Source organism: Siniperca chuatsi, linkage group LG7 (genome assembly GCF_020085105.1).
Source record: "Siniperca chuatsi isolate FFG_IHB_CAS linkage group LG7, ASM2008510v1, whole genome shotgun sequence".
In the NCBI taxonomy this organism is placed as follows: domain Eukaryota; kingdom Metazoa; phylum Chordata; class Actinopteri; order Centrarchiformes; family Sinipercidae; genus Siniperca; species Siniperca chuatsi.
In genome coordinates this window covers 30009219-30032609 of record NC_058048.1, presented here as the reverse complement: position 1 = coordinate 30032609, position 23391 = coordinate 30009219, and the positions used below count along the sequence as shown (strand labels likewise).

General features: G+C 39.8%; 1 protein-coding gene across 14 annotated transcripts in view; it reads right to left on the bottom strand.

The window, feature by feature from the left end:
- The window catches only part of si:cabz01090165.1 (uncharacterized protein LOC100333421 homolog), a 359346-nt gene that overhangs the window by 42287 nt on the left and 293668 nt on the right, over positions 1–23391 (bottom strand). For 13 of the 14 annotated variants that reach the window (XM_044202664.1, XM_044202653.1, XM_044202661.1 and 10 more), the window contains 6 exons: positions 20230–20480; positions 17652–17852; positions 12737–12903; positions 7220–7460; positions 3739–3951; positions 2547–2857 (listed from right to left, as the gene is read on the bottom strand). In XM_044202664.1, the coding sequence (XP_044058599.1) occupies positions 2547–2857; positions 3739–3951; positions 7220–7460; positions 12737–12903; positions 17652–17852; positions 20230–20475 (1379 nt within the window). In that variant the 5' untranslated portion in view covers positions 20476–20480. The remainder of the gene's footprint in view (positions 1–2546; positions 2858–3738; positions 3952–7219; positions 7461–12736; positions 12904–17651; positions 17853–20229; positions 20481–23391) is intronic. The other variant, XM_044202660.1, reaches the window with a different exon arrangement.

The window sequence follows — 23391 nt, the reverse complement described above, 5'->3', positions numbered from 1 at the left end:
ACTATTTGATATACATTATATATATTTTATTGCATCACTGTTTAATCTAACTAATTTCAGGCTTCCTCATTTGCACTGCTGTAAATGTTATGTGTTTGGACAGCGTATTTTATGTAAGATATCCCATTGTAGTTGTTTTCAACTACACACTTTACTGGGTACTGACTGTTTGCTGCATTGATTCTTTTCCCTTTAGACATTTTGCTGTATAGTCTTTGTTTTAAAATAGTTACTTTACATTAATCTTAATGTTCTAGTTTGCTAGATATATATATATATATATATATATATATTTTTTTTTTTTTTTAAATATTTTTGCCATTTACTTCCTGTTTTGTAGACTATTGCAGGCTCCCACTATCAGTTCTTTTTTCCATGTTGATTCCTACTGCCTTTTCGCTGCTGAACCAACGTGATTTCCCAGCAGGATTAATCAACCTTTACCTCATCTTCTATTACCACATTTCTATTTCGTTGTCTCCACCTGTCTAATGCCTGAACCCTGCTGAGGGTCCTGACTTTTCCACGTGGACCCCCAAACTCTGACATGGTCTTATGTCATTCCTGTCCAAGAGCATAACACAAGTAAGTGCAGTGCGATTTAGAGTTTTCATTAATATTTGTTTATTCAAGGGTGTTTTTTCCCTTCCACCGGTGCACCTCTGTGAGCAGATAATCGTTAAGAAGCAGGATGGATTTTTACTTCAAAAAGCAAATTGATGAAGCTGTGAATTACTACTTCAGTACCACTGAATGACGATAGTACCATAGTTCCCATGTTTTTAAAAAAATGTTTTGGGAGCTAAATAATTGAACTGATCTGATGTTGCCTGCAGCCAAATCAGTGGGTTTTTCAGTTTACTCGTCTTTTGTTGCTCACTGAGCTGTTCACTTCCAAAAAACCTGAAACAGCCTGAAAAACCCTGAAACAGACTTTGACCCTGATAACTATCCACACAGGGATGATATGTGTTTGGAGTAAAGACAGACAGAAAGGAACAGAAATCACACACACACACACACACACACACACACACACACACACACACACACAGTCACTTTCTCTACTATGAAAAACATTTCACCTGGTAAGTACAAATGCACAAACATATAAATACATAAACATAACCAATCGGTCCAGAGGACAAATACACAGAATCATACACGAACACAACAAACTGATCTGCCAGTCAAATTACCAAACAAAACTCACACACACAGATAGGAAACACCATGTTGTACACGTTAGAAACACTATCAGCTGTTCACAGCCACTGTTACTGCAGTGACCTGGAGACCTCCATATGTAACACTTAACATCCCCTTTGCTGCTACACTGGGTCTGTTAAGCCACCTGGGACTATATTCAGATAGCTGCCGGCACGGAGCCTGATATACTAAGAAAAATGAAGAGTTCACTCATATATTATATCATAATAAAAACACATAGATCAGTTGAAAACTCCTCAACTGCACTGTCAGTGTGTCAGTCATTACAAACTAATGCTGCACAGCCAAACACTATTCAAACCCACAGAGCTCTAGTTACAATTTTAGTGTAGATCACAGAGTTTCCAAAGACAAGGAATATATCAGGAGTTTTAGGGAATGTGTCTAAAAGAGTCATCTAAAAAATTGCATTTGATGTACAGTAGTAGTGCAATTATAAAAACATGTATTCTTGGGTGTGAATAGTTCACTCAGTGTAAATATAAAGCTTCAATGGAGAGCTGGAACAAGATGATATGTGTTACCGTCAGACAGAGTGGAACAGTATGATTTTATTTCTTGGAGCTAATGAAAATGTACTATTTACAGTGATTTCAATTTATAGGATGTAAATTGAAAATAATCTCTATTTCTCAAAGCATCCAGCCTCGTCAGCCACCAGGTAGTATATGTAATTGTACCAAACTCCAGAGTCAGATAGGCATACATTGGACCGGCACCTGCTCTAAGTAATTCCTTATATTAATATAATCAATGAAAGTCAAACAGTAGGATGTTACACAGCCTTTTATAATCAGTTTGACAGATGACAATATATCATGATACCTATGTATCAGAGTGGCTGTGGCTCAGGTGGTAGAGCGGGTCATCCGTTCTTGTCATTTTTTCAGTAAATCCATTAAACAGTACATGGAACAACTCTTTTGGTTCTGTATTTTTTAATGCACCCCCCCTCAAATCGCCTACTGAGTATGTTCTGATAGAATTCAGAGCACAGCAGAGGAAATGTCAAATGTGTTTCATGCAGGTCTTTGTTTCTCAAGAGTTTACTTACGATCCAGTGCTGATTTCAGTGTATTGCACATGTCAGGACCATTCTTTGTGTTTGCTTACCCTGGAGCATCTGTTGTCTTATATTTGGACATATATTACTCTTTAAAACTAGTGATTCTGTCTGAACACTTCTGTATTCTTCAGAAAGTCTGTGCGTGCAGACTAGTTTTTACTTTTCAAAAGGACACAAGTTAAATCAAGCACACTATCTATCTAACCCATAGCAGTGACACACACACACACACACACACCTTCTCTCTTACCTGTATATGAGTATATCGTCTGTGGAGCTGTTGTACTGGATCTGGTACATGCGAACTCCTGGTATGTGGTTCTGCGGGGGCCATCTGATGGTAGCAGAACTGGACGTTAGATCCGACACGCTGACCCTCTGCTGGTCGGACCGGGCCTGACCTCCACTGATGTTGGACTTGATAGATGTGGGGATGTCCGAAGGCCCCGGGTCGGGGTCCAGTTTAGGGTCAAAGTGTGGTGAAGGATTGACGACTAACTCAACAGGAGCGGTGGCCTCCCCAGCTGCATTAGATGCTATGCATGTGAACTTTCCAGAATCCTAAAAATCATTAGAAAAGAAACGAGAAGCCCCAACATTTATCCTCGCTTTTATGTGAGTCACTCCCTATGAAACCAATTATAATGAACAGACTCCTTATCAGACTTTTATTCATTTAACTCATGATGGAACATTTTCCGTGCTTTATAAAATCAACTAGCCGAAAACGTTTGGTGTAGAAGTATATTTTTCTATCTTATAAAGAAGTAATTTGTGTAGAACTAATATAGCATTTGCCGTGGAAACTGGAATATCAGTTCTAGTGCAGATGAGATCAAACACAATGATTATAACAGGAATTTCCCTCACACATTAAAAGCTTACTGTTATGTACTAAAATGTGCATCGCAAAAATGATGGAAGTTAAATAACTATTTGAACAAAGAACTATTTTTTAACAGATTCCACACTGACAAATGTAATAAAACAAATACTATGTAGTAATAGCATTTGTAGTTCCTGATGTTGCACTTTAGTGTAAAAACTTCAGTTTACAGTATGTGTCAAAGAAATGTTGATGCTATTATTTATGCATGTCAGTCTTCAATGTTGTATTGTAAATTCAAAACCGACAAAAATGATAATAAAGTCAATAATACCATATTAAGCTATATACATGCTTTATAATAAAAAAGGTTCTAATTTCTCAAAAAAGCTCTTCGATCAACATTAGTTGTTTTCAAATACTCTACATACTTGACTCGTCTAAAACTTTACACTAAACAGCATACAGTAGAAGATCATTAAGTAATAAATAAATGTGTTTTGGTATTTGAATCCATACGATGAAAAGGCATAAAGAGTAGACCAACCGTTTTAAAACAAGTCAACAAACACATAACACATAACCATATTCCATTAAAATGAAACCGCGTCTCTACCTTGACTGAGGCCTTGAGGATGTCCAGCGAGCCGTTCTCGTAGCAGATGGTTCTGGACGTGTTGCCGATCAGCTTTCCATCGGGACTGACCCAATGTGTCGAAGGCTCTGGATCTCCAATGGACTTACAGCGCAGGCTGACCTCCTGACCCTCCATCACAAACATCTTGGAGGTGTGACGAGTTATCATCGGTGGCTCGCAAACAAACTCCTCCTGTTAGGGGACATAAGACCAAAAAATAGTCACCATATTTTAATGGATCTGGAAGATGAAAGCTTGAAGAACGCAATGTGATCGGGAGTTCATTTCAGACTCTATTATAATATAGCTGCAGTAAAAGTACAGTACTTTCAAAAGGAGAGATGTTGATTATTTAAAAGCTGAAATTAGTTTTTTTACTTTACAAAACAATTATAAAACACCAAGAAAAAAACAATAAAAGATGGTACAAGTGATATAAAATATCCAAGGGGTTTGGGGAAAACATGTCACTTCAAAACAGACAAAAATCCAAATCAAACAGTACACTTTCTCTGCATACAGGCTCTGACTAGCTTCCAGTGGTGTGTTTTTCTAACAGTAAACTTTCAGAAGGAGTTCCATTGTTTGCACATGAAGATTAAGCGATCCCAGAGTTTTTCAGCCCTTGCAATATTTAAAATTCACCCACTGGCACCTAAGCCAGTATAAAGCTAGCCAAAACCCTGGAGGACTATTACTGCTAGGCCATGAAGGGCTAGCCAAGGCTTACTCATCATTCCTACCACTCAGCACGTCTCCAAACCTTTTTCTGGGTCCTTTTTGGGTCTTGTTACAAGCAGAGAAGATTGCTGACCTGATGACTGCTAGCTTCAAATAAAGCACTAGTGCCTTTCAGTTTGTATTACATTCTAACCCTCAATTGCTCCTGTGAAGCTCAGAGTAAAAGGCTGTGATTGAACTGGGCTGCTCCCCTGGTGTGAGTCTGAAGAAGTGTGAAAGTATGAGAATGTAAAGTTGGGCACCGGAGGGAAAAGAGTATGAATACTCATTTGGTCTTAATAAATATCTGGTTTGTCCAGATAACCCTCCAATTCCAACGAGCGTCAACTTTTCTTCCCATTTCATGAGAATTTAACCTCTTGGATTTTTTTCCGTCGGACAAGAAAAAGTGCAGATGCAATAAGCAGCCGAGCAGGTTTCATCGATTTCAAAGCAGGGACTCCCTTGGCGGCTGATGGCTAATGCCTGGCCTCTGATGGATGCAGTGGAAGCTCACTTGTCCTTGCTGTGGGAAAGAGGCTATTAACTCTCTGAGTATTAATATTCCCAGACACTTGGGTGACACAGAGGTCTCTGGATCGACTTCTTTACAAGGCTAATCCTCTTATAGTGATCCTACAGCACCTCTCTGAAGGGGGTCCACGACTATTACTTGAGGTGAGGAAAAGGTCTGTACATCATCCTCTCTAAGATGATACCAATTAATCCCATCTTTATCTCATGGTGCACCTCCACTTATCATTGTAGCTCTCAAACAGCCCAGAGGGGTCGGCCCCTGAAGATCTCCAGGTGAGGCGAAACCCTCTATATCATCCTCTTTAAGGGAACATCTTGAACTATACCACTTAACTCAGCTGTTATCCCTCCAAGTATCAGCATAGCTCTGCTATCATATAGAAGTATTTTCCCAGCAGGTGTTTAGATGAAGAACAGATCTCTCAGCGGCTCCTCGACCTTTAGTCCCATAACATCTAACTGCTATATGCAGCAACAACTCATCTTCAGTGGTTTTGCTTTGCGCTCTCTGAGCTGCTCTATAATCCCTGTTGTGGCAATTGGCTTATTTAATATGGCAATAAAGGATCATTAACGTATCAGCAATATTAAAACATTATCCTCCACAAAGCAAAAGTGCAGCAGTGTGGCTTTCTTCAGGTAGCAGACACTGTAGATATGTTTTGTTAAAATACATAATAATGGCAACGCTACATATTGTTGTCCTGTCTGGTGCATAGTGTCTTTGACATTAACCCTTTCAGTCCCAGGCCAAAAACTGCATTATTATCCTACTTCCATATATGTGCCTCTTAAAGTCTCTTATTAGCTCAAATATGGATGCTTTGACCATGTCACTAACCTTCTGACTTCTTAGGGGTCAAGAGTGAACACCTGGAATGTGAATAGTTTACTAAAGCATCATAATCAATAAATAACACAACTATTTAATGAACTCTGGACGCATCTTCCCCCATTAAGGAGAATCAGAAACAGCCTAACTTTGATGTGATTGCCATAACAACATGCAAGGAGGGTTTACAACCAAGCACGACAGCTTATTTTGCTCATAAGTACCGGGGCCATAGAGATGTTGACTGATTGATCGTGTGGATGCCTCACACTGGCAGAACACTGGGACTGTTAGGGTTAACTTCTTTTATTGCTCTGCATGCTCATATTTTATTTAAACTTTTTAATGTACTATTCTAGGTTGCCGTTGTAACATGTCCCCAGAGACTTCTGATGAAAAATAGCTTTACTGCCACATTTGCAGTAATGTTAATATATAGTAATGTGCACCGTCTCTGTTAAATAGATCATTAATAAATAAAGCTATGTGCATATGGGTAAAGGACAAACGTGGGGCCACATCTGTTTTATTTTTGCCTCTTATGGCTTAATTTGACCCAATACTCGATTAGCTGAAACCAGATCTTGGTTATTTGCTGTGACATACACCTGAGCCTTTCATATTCCCTCTCTGTTTCTTCTAACTTAACAATATGATATAAGGCAGAGATACATAGTGAAACGTCATGGTTCTGATGCATTTTTGCATATGAAACTCCACACTTTCACCAGAAGGTTCACTCCTCTGTGACACAACCATCTGCGCTGCTCAAGTGTCCTTGAGAAAGAAAGTGCTCATGCATCCACAGAGGGCTAAAGTTAAGACAGCTACAGGGTTTAGTGGATTTTTACACCAAACACACAGAATGCACTTTCCATGACCAATATGTTTAAATTATACATTTCTTGGGTGACAGATTTTTATTAGCCAGTTGATGATGACTTTGGGCTCCAGTTATCAAGAAATACAATATTTATTGTTCCCACAAAGGTAACAAGATCAACCAGAGGCCACTAAATGTCTTTATGAAAACTTCAGATGACCTCTCCAAAAGTGTCCAGGCCTGAAAGAATCTTGTTGACCTCCAGCTAATCCAGCTAAAGAGTGGTACACATAACACGTATGGGATCTTAAATCACTGTAATGATGAACCTTCATCTCTAAATATCACAGACATATTCCCAATGACACCTGTAAGTAGGTCCAAAAATTTTTCTGTAACTTATTATGATCTTAGTTCAGAATGTTTCTCTGACAGCATTTTGTGGCAATTCATGGGCTTTTATGTTTTATGCTTTTAAATCAGACTTTTATGACATGATATTACTGTGATTTTAACATTAATGTGGCTCTGCAGTAACTTTAACAAACCTCTCTAATGGTCCAGAAGTATTTGCCAGCCAGGTCTTTAGGTGAAGCGCAGGTCTCTAGGTCGTCCTCTCTGGTCAGTCTGCGAAGCCAGACCAGCTCACAGTTACAGTGTAGAGGGTTTCCACCAAAACTTAACACCAGCGCCGTGAGAGGAGAACCCTTCATCTTTGCGTACACCGGGATCCGCAGGAACAACGGATCTGGAGGAATCTTCTTCAGCTTGTTGGAAGTCATGTCCAGTCTGGTGATGGAGACAGAGACACAGGGAGAGGGATCAGTCTCTAACTTCTATTTCATGAGGCATGTAGCAGACAGGGAGGGGCCGAGATGTTTAAACAATCAAACCACTTTATTTTTAAAGTTTGCTTGCCAGTATGAACAGTTCAGAAAAAAGGGAGGATATCACATCTGCTTATTCAATCTGAATCCTTTTGAATCTGTTTTAAATTTATTTACGTAATAGATTTAACTTTCAACCATTTTATGCAACAAAAGTTATAACAAATTTAGTATTAAAGGACAACAAACCAAAGATGTAATGAAACCTCGAGGCAGATAATGTCCATACTTTAGATTTATAGCTAAATGACAACCGTTGATATATTAGCTAAATGACGTTTACCAATATTAAAAGATTTGAAGAAAAGATTTTTAAACGAGACGTGCTATACTTACAGCAAAATTAATTTAGGTATTCTATCAATTCGAACTGGACCTAATGAACCCAACCCTACACACGTAGCCTGTGAAACGGCAAATCAAACTGTTGATCAGACCTGACCAAAGACCTGTGTGTCCCGAGATCCAGGACTAAGTGCGGGACAGGGCCTTCTCTATCGCTGCCCCAAAACTTTAGAATTCTGTTCCTCTCACCCTCCGATTCTCCCCCACTTTCAAGAGTCACTTTAAAACACACTTTTACTCACTAGCCTTTAACTGTGCCTAACTTAACCAGCTCAGGTATTTCCCGTGAAGTCTCTGTAGGTCTGTGTTGTTACTATGGGCTCTGTGTGACCATGTGACTTTAGTATTATTATTCTATTTATTATTATTACTATCATCACACTTTTCTACTTATGTTTGATTCCTTCTTTTGTTTCTTGTTTTGTTTTCCTTTGTTTGCTGTAAAGCACTTTGGATCGACTGTGTTGTGTTTAAGTGCTATATAAATAAAGTTGAGTTGAGTTGAATCAGTCACAGGGTCGAAGCTACCATTTAGGACACTGAGGTCACATCTGATTCACATTTTTCTGGGAATCTTGGGGTTAACCTTAAAAGTACTTTATGTTCTACAATTGCACAGATATACACATGGTGGATTTCGAATGCAGATTCTGATGCACTCAGCTTTCAAAACATGGATTTAGAATTTCTCCACCAAAAGTATATTCTTGGCAGTGGGGAAAGCTTTGAAACAGCTTGATCGATTAGTAGGAATCTGAGGAGGGCAGCCATGTCTAAAGGTGAGATATCGGGAGGGAAGAGTGAGGCCGGAGAAAGGGCAGCATTTAGAGAGAAACTTCTCCCCCTTCCCCCATCTTTCCTTATTAGATTCCAGCTGAAAGAATCATAAATGTCTACCAAAGGTGTATAAATCTGAAATCAGTTTCCACGACTTTCTCTTTTTTAAATGTAAAGGTCTGAAAAATCTCTCTGGCTGCAGCCGAGGTGCTGATGGTGAGTCATATAAAAGTAGATCATTTCATTCAAAGCCGCACTAACAGCACATTTGAAAATGAGGTAAGGCTTTTTCTTAAGCAGCTCTATTCACATGCATGGAGTGGTAATGTAAGTGACTGCGGTTTAAAGCAAGTGAACATCCTACTTGAGTTTAAATCCTCCCTGTAAACACATACTGCAACAAAAAGAAACCTGGTTAATGTGCAAACGTCTTCCACACTAACCAGATTAATTCAACAAACATCATCACACAGATTACGAACAGAATCATTTTTTTCCCAACATTTTAGAAATAACTAATACTAACCTGATGTTCGGTGATGGCTCTTTTTAAATAATCTTTTACTGAAAATTGAGTTAATTATTTACCACAATAGGAGAGTCTGTTGCAGAGTATCGAAGATAGATGGAAACAGATTAACTAAAGTGAGATTACAAAATAATTATGAGTGAGGGCAGGAGAGTCAATTGGTATTTGATTCTCAGCTGTCCAGCAGCAGCAGGCAGCTGTTTTCAGTAAACAAGCTCTGATAAAGTCACTGTACACAACCTGCCCAGCACCAAACAGCAGAAAGACACAGTTAGAGACTAGCTGCTGAAGAAAGTGAAGCATTAAGCAGCTAAAGAGCCAGATAGTTTTTCCAAACCAGAGCTAAAAAAAGAGGGAGTATTGGACTTACATTCATCAGGTGGACACAAACACGACTCCAATGGATGATCATGTTGCTGTTGTATGTGTTAATGGGCAATTGCTTGCTAACACATTAATGATAACAACTTAATAAGGTATGGGCTATGTGTCTCTCAGCATGTTTAAGAGTTATTCCGCCCCCCTTTTGGCCAAGATAACCAATTAATGCAGCTTTAAATGACAGATTTTAAGGTCAATCTCATAATGAAGACCAAAGTACTCTTCAGCAGGACAAAAAAATCCACTGGTGAAGAAGCACAGATCTCTATATAAGCCGAAAATACAAAAAGTAAATCACCCTTTATCACAAAACATCAGAGTAATGAGAACCAACAGTGGACAAACCTTTCAGGGTGTAGTTTTTGTAATTCAGCCACTGCACCATCTCTGGGAAACGAACAGTAATTTGCTCACCAAAACATTGGACCTGATGACTGGTAATAATGTAGGAGATTCAAGCATTCACTGTTGTCAGCAACAAACGCAGGAAAGTCTATTTTCCCCCAAAGTCTGTCTAGAAATATTTGACAACAACGATGACTTAATAAGAAGTTAATAGCTGTTGAGAGCAGCGAGCATGCTGCACTTTACACATTTCAATTATGTTATTTCATGGGCTGCAGTCTCGTGGTGTATTAATTTGTGAAACACTATTAAAGCGTGTGTGCTGGTGTTTGTGTGTGAGTGAACGCTCACCTGTGCACATGGACATGTTACACCAGCTGGTCCATAAGTTTTGTGTCTCCAGGGCAAAAATAACCCATTACAGCCTTTTTAATAAATGCATGACTGTTAATCTGAAGCTGCTTGGTTTTCCTTCTTACACATCACTGACTGTTGGTCGTTGGGATGTAAATTGAAACTGATTACTGATAATAGGGCTCAAATGTTGTTTTGTGCCAGTAGAGTAACATTACTCAGTGCACATCTAATAAGTACAATCTTTAATTGTAAAACACTTTTCCAAGGCCAAACTAGTTCTTTACAGGGCAGAACCGGTCTAACACACCCATACAAGAGAAAGTCTTTTCAATAAGATGCTAGTCATCTTGAATAAAAGCAAGTCTTAAAAAAGGAATGATGAGTTGAGAATTGAAAGTTAGTGAGGAGAAGTCATGAGCTGGATTTCCTCAGTGATGATATTGTAAAGTTTTGGGGCCATTACAGCAAAGGCAGGGTCACTCTGAGTTAGATATGATTTAGGTTCAGATAAGAGTGCCAGAGGATCTTAGGCAATGCCTGGCCTCAGAGGGAGTTGAAAGTTCTATGACTTATCTGTAGGACTGACCTGTCCTACACGGACGTTAAATGTATTGGGAGAAAGCTACAACCTGACGTCTGTACTCTCTTTTTCTTGATTTGGTGATGAGTCTGGCTCTGCTGTCCTGCACTAATGCAAGTCTGATAGGATTAATGTTTACTTAGACAAGTGTGTATGGTAATGTCTAAAAATGATGTAATAAAAGTATAAAAGCAACAGTTTCTTTTTATTTATTTTAGATTTTTTATGAAGAATGGTTTAATTTTGGAAAATATGAATTCATAAACCGTCCTGTTTACTGTTCCTAATGTAATGTGGTTATTTCAGTTTGCAATCAATCAGATTTTCTGCAGGATAGAGGGCCATGGTTCATTCTAATCTGTGTGTTTGAGGAGTCTGTGTCAATAATAATAACTTCAGATTTGTCTGAATTTGTCTTTTGTGTGTGAAGATGCGCACACACACTCACACAGTCTGCAAGCAGATCTTTGAACAGAGCAGCAGAGCAAAGACATGCTCAGCAGAGGAGCAGTCTGAGGTCGCTGTTTCAAATCCCCATTCTGTCTGGTAAGGGTTGTAAAACTTACCATCATCTACTATCAACATGGCCTCGGGCAAGATGCTGAACCCCCAGCTGCTCCAGTGGAGCTGCAGTACAGACCTGGTCATACTGGGCATCTCCCAGCTGCGAGCATGTGGAGCAAGCTGCTGCTGAACGGGGGCCCGACATGCAGGGATTTGCTCTGTGATTTCAGCTGCATCCGGCCTAAAGCTTTAGTTTTATGTCTAATTGGTTTGAAAACCAACTTAAATGAAAAAGCAGCTCATCATGGGGGGACTGATACAGTTGAACAAAACATAATTCGAAATGGTTTATTTTAATTCTGATGCTTCAGTCAAAATAGAAATTCCCTTTAAAGAGATGTACTCCCAGAAGACAGAAGCACTGAAGCTCTTTGATGAGTCTTTTATTCTGGATCCATTCAAATATTTTTGTCTCTGGAAGATTTAGAGTTCATGAGTAGAATCAGGTACAGCATTTTACATATTCTTCCAGCAATAATTCTATCAATTTATTATGTAACAGTGCAACTGAGTATTTGTTTCTTCATACAGCACATGTCTGTGAGGTTTGCCCACAGCTCTTGGGGTTTTGGTGTCTTTTTCAAGCACATTTCGCTAGTATGAAGAGGTGTGAAGGCCATTACTCAAATTTGGGTGATTTTCATACTTTAACTTCACTTTAAAGCGGCATTGATTAATTTTTGGCCACCGGGGGTTTACAAACATCAACACACACTGACAGATACACAACCACCATCATATCAACTTCTGTGTTGTGTCAGAGAACAGTTGCATATTTACACATCATGATGAATGTATGACCAGTGTTCAGCCTGCTTTTAGCTTTGGTTTCCTGAGAGAAATATCTGACTGTTTAGCTGCTAAATGTACCACTTTTTGCTGGGCAGGTAGCGTACAGTGGGTTTATGAGAGTTTGTTGGAAAAACTGCCATGGGGTTTGGTGAAATGGCTGAGACTGCATCATACAATGCATGTGCTGTAAAACTAAAGCTATGAGTTAAAGGAGGCTGAAAACATCCATCGAGCTATAAACATGGTCTATGCAGTATGTTATACCATACTCCTTTGCAGTGCTGAATGTTTACTGCACTCAAACACACTGGTGAGATAGTCTGTCTTGGTACAAAATCATGGTTACAGTGTTCAGATTTTTACTGAAAGACCAACATGTGCAGGAAGATGCTAAATAAAAAGACTTGTCATTGTATTTCCTGTGAAAAGCCAAAGTTTCCCCCCCTCCCCCTCCTGTTAAACCCACACAGGCTGCTAATGCTGCACAGTGTTATCATGTGATCCTGACCTGGCCAGTTTGTGCAGGTTGGAGAAGATCCCCTCGGGGACGCTCTCTATGAGGTTATGGTCGAGGCTGAGGGTGTTGACGCTGACCAGCAGGGCGATGGTCTCCCAGGGAATGTCCACCAGGTTGTTGTAGCTCAAATCCAAGTCCTCCAGAGTCTCCAGGAAGTCCTGCAGGAGGGGACAGAGGCAGAGACTGTTGGCATAATCACACTTTTACTGTTTTTGCAATGTGGTCATCAACTTTCATTGTAGAGAGCATCATTGCCAATTTTGAGAAAACAAACAAAAAAGGCAACCCCCCCAACATGTCTGGGCTTTAAAGGCTTCATAATGTTTTCTTTATCAAAACGGAGGAGAGAAGGAAGGAAAAAGGGAGGGAAGAAAGGAAAAACAGAAAGGACAGAAGCATCAAAAGGAACAGAGGAAAAGAGGGAGGGAGAGGAGGGTGAGAAAATAGGTAGAAAGGGATAAGGTAAGAAAAAGGTGAGTACAAGAAGGAAAAAGGTGTGGACAAGACAAGAGACAAATAAGAAAGAAAAAAGGAGGGGGAGGAAGGTAGGGCCATGCACAGATGCAGTGTATATGGAGAAAGAAAGAAAAGTTTCAGGAGATGAATAGAGAAACTCAGGGTTGGATGGATAGAGATAAAGGTAGTAAAGGAAAAATGAAAGGAAGAAAGAAAGAGAAATATATGGGAAGATGGGAGGACAGGGAATAACAGAGAAAGAAAGAAATGGAGATCAATTACCCGGTCAATGCCGTACACTCAAAGCATGTTGTTTTCTCTAATTGCCTCCATACAATTCTCATAATCAGTACGCCGCTGAAATGCCACGAGTCAGCACACATTATAATGAGCAAAAATACAAAGAGGGAGATGAGAGAGAGAGAGGGGAGAGAATAAGAGGAAGGGGGGCAGAAGAGAGATTGCCTGTTGATCAGCAAAGTGTTGTTGTCATTGTAATTGCTCTCACAATTCACACAATCAGGACGTTTGAATGTCACAATGCCTCAATTCTCATTACAATAATCTATGCGTTATTGCTTTCTGAACAAAGGGATTCTCATTTCTTAAGGACAAAAGGAACTTTAAGAGCTGCAAGGAGGAGTTCAAAGAGCTCTGTGAGCTGAAAATCAGTCCTAATTTGCCTAAAATTCATGACTGTCCTCTCAAGGAAAATGATTGTGCTGTTTTGAGTCCAAACTTGTTTACTCTCAGTTTCAGAGAGGATTGATGGGTGTGCAAAGGCTTTGACACTGGAGATGGGGTTCTCCTGTTGACAGTCCTCATGCTTAAATGACAAAATAGCTTGTTTGTCAGTGTCTTTAAAATTACTCAAGTGTTTTTTGATCTGCCAGCCCTATGGCTAAGGGTTACGTTTAGGCAACTAAAACTACTTGAAGCAGAATTTAGAGATGAAGTGAGGTCAAGTTGCATTCAGAGTCAATGGAAAGGCAAATCTAGCCACTGTGAATGTAGGTGAAGACGCGCCTCATGAGTTTAAACTGAAATTCCAGACTGGTAAGTAAATATTGGACGATTCTGCAAAACTCTGAATTACCTTCAATGACAAAGTTTTGTCACATGGCAACTATGGTATGTTGAAGGTCAGGGAAAGATCTTGGCTATGGCAAATAAACCATAATTAAGGTTGGGCAACTAAAAGTATAACACTTGGTTAAGGTTAGGGAAAGCTTAGGGATGGTTTCAGTTAAAAACAAATTGCAGGTCTGTGACAGGAAGCAAACTCTGGTGTCCTGCATGAAGGTTGTGCTTGCTACAGGCCCATTCACCACCTCGGTATATCCTTGCATTCGGCTCACAACGTAAAGAGCACAATGCTTCTAGTATTGGCACCGAAGATGGCACTGGAAGTCAATTGTGAGGTGCTGAATCATCAAATATGAACATTATTCCTTGGGATACTGGGCTGCGCATGAACATGCAGATGATGTGTATGTTGCCATCCAAAAGCTTTAGCTAACATCTTCATCAGTAAATTGGCTGTTTGTGGCAAGCAAAAAAATTTGAAAATTGCCCAAATAAAGAGAGGCTGCACTATATTGTGAATATACCTTCCATGCCACTTCCATCTTTGCTACCAAGAGCAGACAGTCATCATTAGCTCGACTACAAAGGGTTGCTTGTTAGGAAAAATGTAAAAATGTTAAACTATGTTCTTTCACCATGACCAGATCTTACCCTGTCCTTAACCAAGTAGTTTTAGTCACCTAAACTTAACAGATCTTTAAACAGCCTAATCTGTGACTGACGAATGACTTCTTCAACAATTCTCCATTTGATCCTACTTCTAGGCATGGGGTAAAACCATTTTGTTATTTTTGTTTCGTATTATCACCTATTTGTCATCATGTGGGCAATTAGTCCTGTCAAACAAAGCAACAGAATGAGAGCTCCTGTCTGCAAACTATTTTTTGATTTATTTACTTGGACTAAACTGAATTGACCTGTCGTTTAGAGGTTTTTGTTTAATCTTAGTTATATTCATGATCTAGTTACAGAAATAGTACTTATTCTTAGGCAATAAAATCTCTGCAAAGCTGAACAATGAGAGGGAGGAGGGAGAGCTGGAGGGATAAAGGCAGCGAGAGGGTGAAATGGATGGTGAGAGAAAGAGAGAGAGAGATCATGACACAGAGGGTGAGAGATGAAGAGTGATGTTCAGGCTGAAGTTCAGAAGGTCTGGTCCATTAGTGAGTTCAGAGTTCACGTCTCTCTGCTTTCTCTTCAAGTTCTGCAGAGGTCTGAGAGCCGGTCCTGAGGGGACACTTCAGCGCTGGACTTTTAATGAGCACAGAAAGGACAGCGTCACTTAATGAACAGTTTATTTTTGGGCCAGGTTATTAAAAAGGTGTCCAGCTAAGCGCTGAGCAGTGGAGGCAGGCAGGCAGGGCTGGCTGATTGTGCTGGACTTCAGAGTCAGAGCCAGAAATGTGGCGTTGTTTTCACATAGCACTTGACCCTCAGCACCACAACTAGTCTGAGAGCTTTAAATGACTTTGCAATAACTTTTTCAAACTGAGAAACTGGCAAATGGCAGTCCATTTCTGAATGCTTGAGTGATGAATCGTATGGTTTGTTGGCAGAACGGATCCAAATTTGTTGGATTTTAAATAGTTGTTAGTTGTAGTGTGGGCTTTCCCAGTGGAGCTCTCTCTCTCTCTCTCTCTCTCTCTCTCTCTCTCTCTCTCTCTCTCTCTCTCTCTCTCTCTCTCTCACACACACACACACACACACACACACACACACACACACACACACACACACACAGGAATAAGTAGGAATGGAATTCAGATTTTTTAAAATTCATATACATTTTATATTTATTTTTAAATAACATTATTTTTTTATTATTGCATTTTCAGGGCAATTGCTTAAAATGAAACTACGAAATACTAAATTCATATTGCATATTGGCAAACCAAAACTCCATTTGTAGCACCACAAAGATTAGTTTTAAATTGAAATTATAATTTACAACTGATGAAGGCCTGAGGGTAATTGGGTAATATTGTCTATCTAGATTTATTTAACTAACTAGTTTGTGGTCCAATTTCTCCATTTTACATTCTAATATTAATATTATTAATTAATAATATTAATCTAATGAACAAAGTAAAAATAAGATAAATTAGCTACTTCTTCTGTTACTTGCTAAAGTTTTTCCTCTTCTAAAATGCACACACTGAACCACGTATTTTAGGTTTACATACCTATGGTAGCAACAGAACAGAAGACAACGGTTGCATTCATGTCTCAAACAACTCAATGAATAAAAAACTTTTTAGCAGTTTTGATTGTTTCACAGACATTAAGTATCTCAGGCTAAGATGATCAAAGCGATCTTACAAATGAAATATTTCCAAAGATTTTTAAATGTGGTTTAAAATTAGGAAAGACCTTTAGTGTTTTTTCCATTTTGTATTTTTTTACTCCACTACAGTTATTATATATGTTTAGTCACTTGATGCTTTGCAGAACAGTATATGAATTAGTTAATATTAGCTTCACTACAACAGCATTTAAATTTTGCTACATGTTAATGATTCAGTAATAGTCATACAGTAATATACAGTATGTGATAATATAAATAAAATCTGATATGGGCAAACCTGCCAGTGAGTATTTTGCTTTTGATACTTAAGTACATTTTGCTGATAACACTTCTGACCTTTTACACAGTTCCTGAATGCAAGACTTTGACCTGTAATCCAGTATTTTTTCATTGTGGCCTTTCTACATTTTCTTAAGTAGAAGATCTGAATACTTCTTTCATCACAGCCTGCTGCTAACTAAATCATTACTGATGCAGTCGTAGTGTTAGTAAGTCGTCCTGAGGAACATAGTGGTAGTAGTGCGAGCAGTACAGTATTGTAGTGGTAGAGTAAGTAGTAGTGGTAGCAGTGACAGCTGTGTTGTATTAGTACTAGTTTTCACAGTAACAGCTGCCAACACTCCTGTATTTCTCCATCTCCCGGTGCCCTCCCGTTTTGTTGTTTCTCCCGGGAAACTCCCGTAATTTGAATGGCCCTCAAACTTTATTATGAATACATTACACGGATCCAAGTTTGGATGTTTGTCTGACGGCACCCAAGTTGCCTGATCGTCTATGAAACACATCCACAGGCACTCCATACAATTTCAACCCACCCCGATCCAAGGCTGCTCGCTGTGGGCCAGCTAAGTTAACGTTCGCTGTTGTTAAAATGTCAGGGCCGAAAAAAACCTGAAATGTTGGCAGGTACGCATGCAGCTATATTATCTTTATTTGCATGAAGAAAGCTCAACAGTTGGTCTCCAGATGTTTTAATGTGTTTGTTTTGGTTTCATGTATTTTTCTTGATGTCAGATGTGACAGTAAGAGTGATAGTGTTTATGAAAAAAAGGTAGGTACCTGAAAGGCTCCCTCTGATATGCTGTGCAGCTGGTTGTTGGCCAGGATGAGGTGCCTCAGGTTCACCAGGCCCTGGAAGTGGGAGTCGTCCAGGGTGGTGAGGCGGTTGGCGTCCAGGTGGAGAGCATGGAGATCCTGCAAGTCAGCGAAGGCGTACGGCCGGATCTGACTGATGGTGTTTCTGCTCAGGGTCAGGTGAATCTGGACATGCAGAGAAAAAAAGAGATTACTGTGTGGAACACATTCAATTTCTCTTTAAATACTGGATCAACTTTGTCATTCTGTATGTCGGACTCTGTCTGACTTTATTTTGGTAAGAGTTCGCCCTCATGTGTCTTGTAGTTTTACTTCCTGCTTTTGATTGTTTGCCCTGCTCTCATCAGTTTCACCTGTGTCTCCCCTCACCTGAGTGTATTTAAGTCTGTGTGTTTGCTTTGTTCAGTGTCAGGTTGTCTTTGTCCCTCGTGTCAAGTGTTCGAGCCCTTTTCCCAGTGTTCTCTTGTGTCTTTTGGATTTTCTACCTGGCTTATTTTGGACCTTGTTTGGTTTGTGGACTACCCCTGTTGGAGTTGTTTGTCCTTGTTGGACTGCTTTTCCCGGTTTGATCTCTGCCTGCCTGACTATCCATGTAAGCCCTGGTATTTGTATTTCGTCATTAAATTACTGAACTGCACCTGCGCTGCCTCCTAGTCTGCGTTCCTAGTCCCTGTTTCTCCTGCTACCCGGCTTGATACTAATTGTGACATTTAAATTTATACCAGAAATAATTTACTATGGTTTCACTTTTGCCAAAAACTATACCACATTTTAGAGTGACAGTCTTTCTGTCCTCCTGTTCAGGGAGGTCAAAGGTCAGGGTTAGCGTGGAAATGGAGATAATAGAGATTCAATGTTTCACTTGAGACCGGTTCAACAGGTTGGACACTCGGAGCTGTGGGGATTAAACCGGCAGTCAGGTTACATGATGGCCTTTTAAACAAGAAGCCACCCTGTCGCCCTTCATTAATAATTAATGAGTAATTAATACTACAGTACAGTGGGTCAGCTGAGACATGGAAGTACAGATAAAATGGTTAAAATAAGTCTGGGCTTAATTAATAGATAATAGTACTTTTAGAAAACACACTACTGAAGTCAGGAGTTCGTAGGCTGCTAAATGCTTTCACTTTCCATGGAATAAGAAGTTAATAATAGGTTCCAAGATGCAGAAATATATTCTTTTAACACCCGAGAAAAGGTAAATCAACACCCACACATTTGTAAACCTGTTTTGGAGAAACGCCGTGATCACCGGAGACATCTGTGGCGCTCTGTCACACTCACCGCCAAATGATTAAAATCTCATTTCCCACGTTGCCGTGTGTGTGTGAGCAAACATCAGCGTTGTTGTGATCACACTTGTGAGGAAACTTATTTTTCAAACACTAAGGAAGTCTCCAGCTGTGATGAGTGTCCCTATTTGGCGATTATATATCATGATGTTGGTATTTTTCCTTTTGTGCCGCATGCAGTGAAGCCTCTTCACCTCCGTTACATGATTACAGTGGAATTCATTGGATTTACCTCCGTCAATATGTTGTGTTGGAAGGCGCAGATGTTCCTAATGTTTTCTGCGTTCAGTGTGGAATAAATGTGAAAACTCTCCTCACTGTGTTTGCTTCAATTTCTTGAATTTATGTATTTTCCTGAGAAGTTGACACTTTTCATGAGGTTTCTTTAAGATTCAGATTGCTGAATGTTTGAAAAAGCTTCCTCAAATATTATCACCCATTAGTCATGATCTGTGATGCTCAGTTCATTCCAGAAGCTATTCTGAACTCAAGTGATGCACTTTACTCTCTTGGTGTACCCACTTTGCCCAGCCATCCTTGTACCTAAAATAGTGATGTCCAACATTTCCCAGAATGCCTTCTGATAGAAATGTGGATTATAAATTACTGCATGAGATGATAACAGCATATTAACTGCAAGAAAACGTCAGAATGGGTGTAGTTCTGTGACAGGCTAGCTGCTGCTGATGGCTACAACTGCAGATAAACGAGTTACTAGCTTGTAATATTAATTCATTCTAATTAGCTGAAGCTACCACTCCTGTAACAGATCTCAGAGAGCCAGTGGCTTGCCAAAGAACAATGCTTAGCAGCAAAAGAGGCCACCTGACCAGAACCTACTTTAAAACAACCCTATTGCCAGAGAAGAATGCTGATATTGGGCAATTCTGCAAAATCATGGATTATGTTCAATGACTATGCTTTTAAAGTTCTCTTGTTTCTACAATATCTACACACACATGGTAAAGGTTCAGGAAAGGTTCTGGAAAGATTGTGGTTTTGGTAAGTTAAACTACAGGTTCCACTTAAGTCAGATGCACTACAGGCCCACCCCTTCTCCCACACCTTTACTTTCAGCCTCACTACATAAAGTCACACTAGATTCTGTGTCACTGAATGAGCTCTTTCACTACAGCAGCTCCCTGGTGGAACAACAGCTGGATCACATCACTGCTAGGCAGAAACCAGTGATTGTGCAAATCAAAGCAAACATGAACGTAAAGGTGTTTAGAAAACTGAGCTCTGACCAGGCTGGACATGTTGGCAAAGTCGCGGTGCCTCAGCGTTGTGATGAAGTTGTCCATCAGCCTGAGCTCGGCTGTCTGGCGGTCGATGTTGGGCGGGACGAAGAGGAGGCCCGTCTTGGCACACAGCACCGTGTAGGACGGCAGAAGGTTCTGGCAGGTGCACCGCTTCGGACACAGCATGGAGGAGGAGCAGGTGGACAGGAGGACGAGGAGGAGAGGGCAAACCAGCGAGGAGATGACATCCATGGCTACTGCAGCACAGAATGAGAAATGACAGAAGTCAGCTCAAGCTCGTGTCGCACAAAACTCAAACTGGACATTAAAAATCCTGCAGGGGACCAAAAATAACTTCAGGGTTTCCACTGAATTGAAAATTAAAAAATGTTATGCTTTCCCCAAATCATTGCTACTTGATTTGATTTAAAGACTTGTTCAGCAAAGAGTGTTGCTCTTTCCCCCACTACTATATGCTGTATGACTATAAATGAAGATTATTGCTCAGTGACACAGCATGTGCGATAACAGTCTGTATTATCAGGCCATTTTCTTTGCTTTTACAATATTCTTTTCAGCTTATAACATAGAAATCCTTCCTTTATGTTTTCCGCAGACATGAGGAACCCAGAATTTCCGAAGAAAAGGTATTATAATAAATGCTTGAGAGAGGGGAGGACGGATAAAGAGGGCAAGCAAGAAAGTTAGAGTAAACAGTACTCATATCATCAATTAAGCTCACTGCACTCATGATTACAATCTGAGGAGAACATTAAAGAACACAAATTATACTCTGCATGGTTATCTGCCTCACTTCATAAATTTCATAGATGTTTTTGTGCATTAAAATGAGACTAAACCAACTTTTAGTCCAGCCAAAGCAATATATTTACATTGATACTGATTTCTCTGCATTGGGTTTGTATGTTCAGCTCAGTGAAGCCCTGAATAAATTCATACGAGGAGAAAAATAAATCACACACAAGCAGGAGTGACATATGCAAAAGGAAGGCATGCCAACACACACACACACACACACTCATTCATGCATGCATGCGTACTCCCACTTGTACACACTCTAAAAGTTCCTCTGAGTTAGATGCCGAGTGACTGGAGGAAGGTTGATTGCAAATAACAGCGGAAAGAGACGCTCTTTTATTTACGGTGCTGAAATATTCAAACTGTGCCTCAACTGCAGCGCAGAATACAGAACAGGAAGCCTGCACATGTCCTCATAACAGGGTAGAGTGCAGGATACGAGCTAAATGTGAGGAAGTAATGGGAGAAATGTAATGGAATGAGATAAATTCAGTGGAAATGATCAGGAGGATTAAAAACCCAACTGAGACTACACTCAAATGTCAATGAGTAATTGAAGAATCTGCACAAGATGGGAATGAGAGCACAGAAGACTTGCAGGCAATAATGAGTGACAACTGGAATCCACAAATTTGTCACTTGAATGAGAATATTTCAAACCTCACAGAAGTTCAGTCAGGCACAACATGAATAAAACGTTTTCCTGGTGATCACTGTGAGGTAGACATTCACGACTCATCGAAAGACTTTCACCACAGAGGTGGACAACACATCACACAGGATGTCAATTTCATGTCGTCCACTAACTCTACTCACTACAAAGTGTTACTGCAACAGATGACATTGTCCTCTGAGAAAACAATTAGTTTAGTTAAACCTGAACATACTGTTCAAAGTGTTAAGTAACAGTAAGTAATTAAGTAACAAACAAAAGCCTGAGAGGCTTTCACTTGAAAGCTTTGGTAATTACTCTTTCTTCCAGATTCATCAGCTAAACTCTGTTTGAGTTTATTGTTCGTTATTCTTTTCGCCAGTTTTATCCAAAGAAGACCATTTTTCACTGTTCAAATTTATTAGGTCTTTTTGGTTACCTTTTGACCATTTTTGTAGTTTTTCAGCGGGTTTGACCTTTGCCTGAGACCAGCCCATCTCTACAGCCTTGTAGTCCGTGCAGTAAAAGCTCAAAGTAAAGGTCAGGAAATGCACAGAAGTGCAGTATTATTCGTTCACTATTAGGGTTTAATGTTTTATTTAGTTAAATTATTGTCATGTTTTACACATCTGTTAGTAATTTTTAGAAGTGAACTGTTTAGTGTTTTAACAATCTATTCAGTTGTTGTTGAGTTTTGAACATTTCATTTGCATTAAGTGAATGATTAATGGTCGACATTTTAGTTATCCAGTTGTTGGGTCATTGAATTTTGATGTCTAATTGTTCCCCTGAACGCTCTTTGTCCACGATGAATCCAGAAAGCTCTATAGCAGACCTGGGGATCTTGATTGATCATAAGTTCACAGGGTGTGAGATCAGCTCCACACTCGTTGGTTTACAGTCGTATCACCAAATTATCACTGTCAATGTATCATCGATAGTGTATACAGATTTTTAAAAATGTTTACGTTTTAAGATTATCTTTAGATTTTGCAGTAGAAGTTAGGTTCAGTGTGATGCTGCGTCTCTAAGGAACACTGCTGCTCTGAGAAGAGATTTAATTTGTTTAGTCAGGCCAGCTCAGCGTGAGAAAAATGCAAAGCAGCTCTTTTTCAGACTACATGCACTTCTCCGTCTTTGTCGCCCTCTCCTCCGTCCTTTCGTCACTCTCTTCTCGACTAAAAGCTCTTCTCATTTCAATTGCATCGCTCCTTTTCTCCATCCCTCCACTTATCTTTCCGCCTGAATCCTCCCATCATCCCTCTCTCCCTATCAGTCCGTCTTCTCTCAAACTCTTTTCAGCTGTTTCCTATCGTATTTCTCTTCTGATGCACAAGATATCCCACCATTCCTCTTTCCACCCATCCTCTCATCATTCTTTTCCTCTGTCTGAACCACTGCCTCTATCCATCCCTCTGTATCTGTTCCTATAAGATCATTTATTCCTCCATCTCTCCAAATAACCTCCGTCTCCCTTTTTTTGTGTGCATCTCTCCCCACATTCCTCTCTGACATCTCCCTCTTTCATCCATCTGTCCTTACCTAAGTTACGTTTCTTTCTGTTCATTATATCTCATTTTTAAAAGTAGCTGTTTAATAATACATGTATGTATGCACATATGAAACCACACATGAGGAAATGGCATCCAGAGGACATGTTGTCTGTAAAATGGAGAGAACGTGTTGAGTGACACGCC